Source organism: Rhopalosiphum padi, chromosome 1 (assembly GCF_020882245.1).
Source record: "Rhopalosiphum padi isolate XX-2018 chromosome 1, ASM2088224v1, whole genome shotgun sequence".
NCBI classification, from domain to species: domain Eukaryota; kingdom Metazoa; phylum Arthropoda; class Insecta; order Hemiptera; family Aphididae; genus Rhopalosiphum; species Rhopalosiphum padi.
The window spans coordinates 61,757,747-61,767,544 of NC_083597.1; the positions used below are offsets into that span (position 1 = coordinate 61,757,747).

Here is a 9,798-nt window from a genome sequence, read left to right on the forward strand (position 1 = left end):
AATCAATAAATTTATCGCTCTACTCAGAATCTAAAATTGAAGGTTTCAAAAGTTTTTACTTGTGATTTTAATGAATATTGTAAAAATTTAATCATCAAATGTATATAAGAAATTGTCCGTTTATAATATTGTAATGTTCATGTACAGATAGTAGAACATTTTATGTAAGATATTGTATTATTGTATCATATTTTCAAGAATTTTAACAAAACGAAAAATTCTTCATTTATAGAAAACTTTAAACCTCTTTAAATAATTTAAATTGATTCAAAATACGAAAATAAATGAAAACATAAACAATATAACATATGCTGAAAATTCTAAGTATTTATACCTATTATCTACAATAATTCATTTTTGAATTATTATAACAGAGTATAAAAAATCAAAATTCGTTTGAAAATAAATAATTATGGTACAAGTAAATATTCAATGTCGAACAAATTTGAATTTCAAATAGTTATAAAAAATTAATTATGTGACTTTGCGGTAAACTTTTATTTTATATATGTAAGCAATTAATGAAGAATTTGGTATTGCATTTCCAAATATTGGATACAAAAAGTAATTTTTTATGTTTTTTTAACTATATAATGTAAATTTTTGAGATTTTAAAGAATTTTGTCAACATTTTAACTTTCAATGCTTATAAAAAAATATCGTGACTTACATGTATCATACTTTATATATTTATATGGCATATCGAGATGAGTAAATTGATTAAATAATATTTTATCTTTAAAAATTAAGAAAATTAAATAAATATTCTAAACGTAAGCATTATAATCAATGTCAGTGTGATTTATGAAAGTTGTTATATTATACACTATAATTGAAGGTTAATTATATTAAATACATTTAAAATTGTATTTAAAATAACATAATCACAAGAGACAAGATAATGATAAAAAATTCTATATTTTAAGATTGGTGCCGACATCATATTATATCTGTATTATATAAAGTGCTTAAGCCGGTACCGGAAATTAATTATCCATTCAATTATTTTTAATTTTTATAGAATTAAGCAGAAATCAGGGTCATTTTACTGTCATTCTAGACTCTGACAAGACTTCCCGTGTATCGCGTATGTCAACAGGTTTCCGTTAAAAGCGCTGTACCATGATACAATTAATAATTTACTAACTATAATAAATTATATAATTCAAAATAATGTTTTTGATTAGTCAGTATTTACATAAATTTGATTAAAAATTATTTAATAGTAACAATATAATCACTAATTAGTAATTGTTATCATTAAGTTACTAATAGTTTAATTTAATATTTTATCTTTCGATAATTTTAAGACTTTTCTAACTATTTGAAAACTTAATGCTAAATTATGAAATAATATACAAATAATATGTAATTTATATGAATTTGCTCTAAGAATTGGCTATCACAGGTTTTTGTAAATTAAGAGGAAGTATTATTTTTGTTATAAGTTTAAGACGTTTAAGTAAACCAAAACATCTTATAAATTATATTATAGTATCGTGACTCTCGTATGCAGTAATAATTTTCCTAAATAATAGTTTGAAAATAGTTATTTCTAATTAGAATAAAATATGTTGACAATGAGATAATAGTAATTGAGAATTTAAAAAATCTTCTATGGGATTATTTGTTTTTACTCGTATTAAATTATTAATCGAAAAATTATATTGTGTAATGTTTTATAGATTTCGTACCAAAGGATAGGAATGTAATGATTTTTACAATAATGTTATGGGTATTTAACAATTTATTTTTTAAATATTTTAATTGAATAAAGCGGTATATAACGAATGTAATTTCGTAGGTTCGTAAAGCTCAATTAGATAAAATTGGTTATTTTTTCGATATTTTTGTCGGTAATTTTATCGATATAAGAAAAAAATTCATAAATACTGTAAAAGCATTGAAGGTTAGAATGGATTTATTGTACATGAATGTTTTTTTAACGCAATAATTTACTATTGCTTTAAGACGCGTATAATAACAACATAAAATAGTATGTCGTGATAATTCTGCGCTGATGTTAGTCCTATGATGCGGATTTTAGTTTTTACTTCTTTGTTTAACTATTATCCTCTCTAGTTTCATTATAATAAGTTATTCCACAGAAAAACAAGTACACTGAACTTGATACGCGTAATATTATCTAAGATGTAATAAGTTTCATTTCTATGATTCTATGATTGCACCACTGAAGAATTTAATTCACCATTGGTGGGCTTTATTTTTCAGAATAAAATAGTTAATAGACACATGCACCACATGATATTTACCCGGTAGACATATTGTAAAAAAGAAATGTATTCAAAAAGGAGGATGAATAATAATTGCGTAATTTAATATAGAGAAAATATACAGAATTCTAGGTATACAAAACGAAATAATATTTATATTATTTTATTAATTGGTTACCTAGCTATTACATAACATGTGTTATGATCTAAGTAGAAAAATAACTTTTCAAAACATAATATTAAATTTAAATCAATATTTCTTTTTTATTGGTCTTAATTACATTGGTCATTAGTATACAATATTTATAATATACTTGTATTTATAAATAATAATACATAGAGGATTTTATGATTATACTAGATCATATAATTCAATTTCTATTAAGAATTTGATGATGTTGAATGTTGTACTTGATGTTAAGTCAGACTGTAATGCTTCTTAAATATATGTGGTATATGGTGTTTGTTTCTTGAGTCTTCGAATTTAAGGCATTCAGTTAGTATGTAGTATATATAGTAGTATTATACTATAGTATAGTATGTACCTATTGTACCGATTTGATTGTGTAATCCAATCTACTCCTTCAAATTAATTAAAGTCCTATGAAATGAGTACAAAACTACAAACAGTTAAATAAATAATTGAGATTTGTTCTCGTTGTTAAACCGTCACGAAAATTATTATATTGTTAGTTGTAAGATTTAAATTTGATGGTTTATGTTATAAAAAAACTTCTACAGCTACGACTATGACGTATTATATTATACGTATAGTCAAATACTTTTAAATTTCATAATTTTAAAGGTTCTTTGAGTGGTGTGATACAATATAATGTATTATGATTTATGTTTGTCAACAGTGTATGACACATTTTAATTATTAATTCATTTGGCTCGAACAGAATACAAAATGTAAATATAAAAACACATATTCCATATTATTTATGGAATAGTCTTGTACATACTTCACAATTGACAGGTTTCAATATCTTACTAAAATGTTGGTTTTTGTAACTTGTAATTTGTGGAACTTTTCAGTAGGCACCTACGTCTAATATAGTTGTTATCATTATACTACATAGTTAATTATAATATGTTTTTCCCAATATTGTTTTGTATTCTGATATTATGGTCAAGCAATGAAGCTATAAATATAGACAATAATTACGATATCAATAACAATGAACATTTTTTAAAAAACATTTCTCATCATTACTGCGATCGTTTAACCGGAACGCATGTTGTATTGCTGGCTGAAAAATCTGCAGCATCGTTCTATAAAGTTTTACAAAAGTAATTAATAAAACTTACAGTTTATTTAATTTCTTATACTTATTGTAATTATCGTAAATAACTCGTACGATATCATAACTGTTGGTAACAGTAACTTGTAACTTATAAGTTCATATTTTTTTTTTGTTAAACATTAGGTAATTCTATATTTCAGGTCGTTTCATTCTACATTTTATGTATATAATAGTATACCAGTCGGAAATTTATCATTAAGTGACTTTTACATAATTTATATCGAAAATGAACAATTTTTTTTTGAAGAAAGTATATATGATTATGAATTTTGGCATACCACCAAGACCTATTTAATAGTTAGTGAAAAAGAATTGAATACTCAAATAATATGGCCACAAATCGAACGTATTTGGGATACTTTCAAAGTTTTTAAAATTTCTTTGTTGAATTTAAACAATTTGAGAGTTTTAAGAATATTCGATGACGGATTTTACAAGTATGTTACAGCTCGTAAATTGAACTACGGAATAAAAAATGTAAAGCAATATCCATTACGAGCGGTTATATTTCCGAGAATGCCGTCTATAATATTTCATAATGGCGAATGGACTGGACCAGACTGGAAAACAATGGAAGCGTTTTCGAAAAGAATGAATTTTTCTCTTAAAAAATCTTTTTTTTCAGATCAATCCGGGTTTGGAGATAGGTTTGTTGCTTTATTACAATCAATATTTTAATACTTAATACAATATACTAATATTATATTATCCTTAAGGCTCATATAATATATTATATTGCATAGTTTTTGGTATTTTAAAACGAATAATATTGTTTACTTTATTATTTTAATCAGTAAACAAATCGTATAATATTAAATTGTATTTTACATTTATATTATTTTAGTATATTTAAAAATCAGTTTTAAAATGTTGCTATTACGTATAATTTTAGGTTAATAAATGGAACGTACACAGGTGTACTGGCTGAAGTGGTTTACGGCCGAGCAGACGTGTCTTTCAACAGCCGTTTTCTGAACGATCCGATGATCCAGAAGCCATATCAGTATACCCTCACCAACGGCTTGGATTACATATGTTTTATTGTGCCAAAAGCCGAAACGTTGACTAGATTGCAGATTCTGTGGATGACTTTCAGCGTTGAAGTCTGGCTGTGTGTGGCTGTTACGTATGCGTTGATGACCAAGTCTTTTCAGCTTTTTAATAAATTAAATTTGTCCGGCGGACGGAAAATATCTGATCCATTTATGACTAGCCTTCAGGTAAAAATAAATCAAAGATTACAAATAATATTATTTTGATTATATATAATTATGCTGATTGTAATATGTGTTTCAGGTCGTTTTGGGTATGGGTGTTTGTAGCTTACCAAAACATGTGGCCGGGCGTATATTGTTTGTATCATGTTCAGTAGCTTGTTTTGTTATCGTTACTTTATTTCAAGCATCTATGGTGACCAAATTAAGCACAGAAACCAGTCAAAAAGAGATTGACACACTAGAGGAACTTGATAAGAGTGGAATGGAAATCCGAACTTCATTACATTACGTTCGGGATGCTTTGGCCATATATTCCCATACAAAATCCCTTGCAAATAAAATAGATCTTAAAAAAGATAGACAAGGTTATATGGCTTCAAAATTTGTTTTTATAGCAAGAATTATGAATTTGAGTCTCTCGAAGTATACAAATTTCATTGGACATTTTCAACAACAAGGTGTTGCATTGCATATAGTTCGGGTAAATCTCACTGTTAATTATAAGTGTATAATTTTTGAAATAAATTTAATTTAATTAAAATTAAAATTAAATTTTTATAATCATGAGTTATAATTCAGAAATGTATAAGAAGTTTAAAATTTGATTTATAATAATATGCAGTCTAATAAAATATAATACCGCTCTAAGTAGGTTATTATTTACTCATAATAATATTTACTTTTATTATTTTATTTTATTTCTATTTAATTAATTATTATTAAATAAAATCTAATACTCTGTTTTAAAAATATTTTAGATTCTGAGCAAACCAATGAATACATTGATTTTACAGCGATATAAGTTTTGTAATTTTTTTTTTTTTTTATTATTGTCTTTGATCTGTCATTAACATCACCATCAGCTTTTGGGGCAGTAAAAATATTTTCATTTTTTAAGTCCATTATTCAATATTAGTACCTACCAAAAATAATGATTTTAATTTTTTTTTATCCTTTTGAATGGAATTTTTTATTCCTTGTTATAATAAATACTATATAAATGTTGTGTATTACCAAAATATTTCTCTTCAAACTTAATTTTTTTTAAGTTCTATCATTATTTCAAAATGTTATAATGTTTATTTTTAACTCCTGAACACTGTTTAATTTTTTTTGAAGATAGCTTTTTAGTTAAATTATCTTAGTTTACATTTAGTCTATTTATTGGTAGCCGATAAATAGTAATACTACAATATTTATATTTACTTACCTACTCTTATTAATTAATTGATTGTACATTAATTGCTACACACGTAAATAATTGTTTTTCATTAACTAATTTGCGCTTTTTTCTTGTAGGAATGTCCACTAAAACATCATCTAACTTATGCAATTTCAATAGACTTTCCATTTTTGGACGAGCTAAATGATCTTCTTACACGTTTTCAAGAAGCTGGAATTACTGACAAATGGAAAACAGATATTCAAAAGTTAGAATTAGTATATTATGAGCCACTAAATTCTAATTCATCAAAAGGTTTAAAAGCATATTCATTGAATGATTTATGGTTTGCTTTTGTGTTTTTATTCGTTGGCCATATCATTTCATTGATTGCACTGATGTTAGAATTTGTTTTCAAAAGAATTGAAAAATGAAATCACGTAGATATTTTGTTATCAACACATTCGATTAAGTACATTAATGGCACATAATTTTTTTTAATCAATTTAAATTTGATATAAAATAATATATTATTTATTTATTTATTATATGGTTAAATTATAAAATGCACGACAATAATTATATGATCTTTTTATAAAATCATAAAATATTATTTAGTGTCTATTTAAATATACATTGAATCGTTTTATTTCCAAATCCAGTAAGTAATAGTCAGTAAGTCTTAAGTAGACTTAATTGTATTTCGTAATGTATAAATAATAAATATTATTCTTCAATTGTAGTATAACTGATATAGTGATATTATATACATGTAGTTGTTATTTATCATAAATGAATTTACTTAGTTGTATTGTATACGATTATATTGAATTGTTTTATACAAAGATTTAGAATTTTTGTTCTAAGTTTATTTAAAGTGATTTATACTATGTATATCTAATAATATTGAGTTATAGTATTTAAATGAAGATCTACTATCAATATCCACTGAACACAAAAATTCGATCAAATTATATTTCGATTCCTTTTTATTCGATCAAATTGCATTTGAATACAATATGACATTTGAATGTAACCATATTCGTCGACAAAACATCTCACACCAAAATGTTTATATTAAATTTTCTTCCGTCAGTTTAAAATTCATAATGATTTAGGTAGATACTGATATTATTCTATTTGTTGTATAATTAAAAAAATATAAATATTGTTTACATACAAGTATAACATTTTGCTTTCAATATAATCATCAATTGTTGGTTTAATAATGCAAGTACTAAGTAGGTGTCCCAATTTCCTATACCGCAGTGTTATGTAGTTATTGGTACGTCATATAATTATTGGATGTAACAAAAAATCTAAGTTAAACTATTGAATACCTATTCAATATGTATTAAAATTATTATCCCAAGTAAACAAAACAGATTCAAATTATTTATAATATAACTGATTAATTGTTCCAGGAAATAGTACATTTAGAATGTTCTATTGATATTTAATATCGATTGTAATTGTAGATATATTATATGTATTAGATACCTAGTATCTACGTATAACGTCTCATTAGATGTTAAACGTGTATTATTTATTTAAGTTTTTATCCTTATTTTAATTGTTGATAAAATCCTTTACCACTAAAAAAGTAATTCAAACTATTTTGAAAATATTTGAAATCATTATGGATATTGTTCATTAATTAGGAAATATTTTTAGCGGTCACTTTAGGACAAAATCTATCCATGGATGTAAGGTTTATGCAATTCCATAATACATTAAAATTGCACACAAGGTACTCGAACCTTTTTTTAATTTAAATAATAAAAAAAAATTTTAAATAAAGACATCATCGTAAACTAAATAGATACGTCATTACTTATTTATCGCATTTCTCAGGACCCATAATATATAAATAATTAATAAACTGATAGACTAATAAATTATTCACTCACCTTAAACTGCTAAAGATATATTAAATGAGTTGAAAAACGTTTGATAAAACACGCACGCCTGTAGACTTACCTATAATTTCAAATAAATAATATGTTCAAGCTACCTATAATTTATATTTTGTATATAAAAGGTAAAGTTTCTTTTATATACCTTAGGTATGATTTAAAAATAAATTTAAGTATTTATATAAAAAATAGGTTTTAAATATTATCTTCATGTCTAATTTCTTCTAAATATTTAAAAATGTATTGTTTATTAGTTATTACTAATTAATAACATAGAACAAGACATAGATACAAACACATGTATATTAAATATTAATTAATTATAGAATTATAGAAATGCATAACTTTATATATATCAAGTAATTTTTATTTCTTGTTTTAGATAAATTGATATTATACTTTAGCCCTTAACTATAATTATTTTATAAAACTATAAATAATAAGTAACATCTATTATGTGAAGGTACTAAATTGTTAATACCAATCTACTGTTTTGAAATGTACAATATTCATTATAGTATATCTATTAATAAATTGAATTAATAAATTATATTCTTATATTTTACCTACATTATACAATTTGCCTAATGACTTTCACTTAATATTAAATTTGTATTTTTAAAGTCAGAAAGGAGTAGCATGCAGTGATATTCTTGCGTATCTTAATCAAAATTCAAACAAGTAAATACTGAGTTATTAATTTACTAACTTTAAGTTAATTATTAAAGATAATGTTCCCCAATAATGGTTATACAATATACATATAATACTAAATAAATTTTATATTTACTAGTTTTGATTATATTTAACTAATAGTATTATTACAAATTATAAAATTTACTAAAAAGTTAATATATTAGTATTAATAAGGAGGATTTAATACCATCATACCGAACGTTTTACGGAGTTTGATATAGGCAATTTTCTTCATGCGTGCGCGTAGTAATTGATTTTTAGTGTTTGACTGTAGTATAGAAGAAATTGTGGAATGCTGTCCCCAAATATTGTCAACAAACCGCTACTATTTAACAAAGTTCTGAAAACATATTTGAATTCAATATGAAGTGAACTTGAAAATGACATACTTATTTTTTTTACCAATGTAAATCTATTAAAAATCTATGTTTTTAATCTAATAATTATTATCGTTATTGTATACTAGTTGAATGATTCACTCTATTTTATCAGTATTATTTTTATTCTAAAATTCGTTTGGGCTAATTTATTAATGATTTTAAAACTGACATTATTTTGTAAGTAGTATGAATAACCTGGAAAAATAAATTTTTTTCATAAATATTGAATACAGCTGTTTAATCTTTAATACATACAATTTATGATGATAAAACAATTTTAAATTAATTACTTACATTTGTGAATAACTGTAAGTTAACCACAATATTTTTTGATATATTAAGTTTAAAGTTGTTTGCGTTATTCATTCGCATTGTAAACAATAATAATTTCTTGAAATTAATGTTCATTTCTGTCCAGTTACAATCATATAAAGCAAAATTTATTGTATCATTCTGAAATTATATTAGGTACTGTACGTTATTGTATTGAAAAACATAAATGCATTGTAAATAAATAATTATTATATACTTTAATAGTCATTGGCACACACTAAAAAATGAATAGGGGTTGCGTATTGAATGAAAAATATACTACCCCCTCACCAAATCGTCTTCAAAAGTAGACCCGTGGGTCTATAATTCTATAATTTATTTTTATATGTAGTAAATTGTTTATGATATATACTGACTATAAGGTAAGGGGCACCCACCCACCAACAAATTCAGGAGTAGAAGCTGTACTTTTGAACCCTATAGTGTGCGCATATTTGTTTGAAAAAATATGTCACATAAATTGTAAGTTAAATAAATATAAATCGTATTTATATTAAATAAGTATTATTTATCAAGTCTAATATAACTAAATACAAAAAAAGAAGAATCACGA

General features: G+C 24.0%; 1 protein-coding gene across 1 annotated transcript; it reads left to right on the forward strand.

Moving 5' to 3' along the window:
• Window positions 1–4,440: 4,440 nt before the first annotated feature.
• Window positions 4,441–6,454, forward strand: LOC132917312 (uncharacterized). The gene is made up of 3 exons (XM_060978007.1): window positions 4,441–4,761; window positions 4,838–5,239; window positions 6,058–6,454. Exons 1-3 carry the CDS (start codon window positions 4,525–4,527, stop codon window positions 6,352–6,354), a joined length of 936 nt encoding a protein of 311 aa, XP_060833990.1. The 5' UTR covers window positions 4,441–4,524; the 3' UTR covers window positions 6,355–6,454.
• Window positions 6,455–9,798: the final 3,344 nt, after the last annotated feature.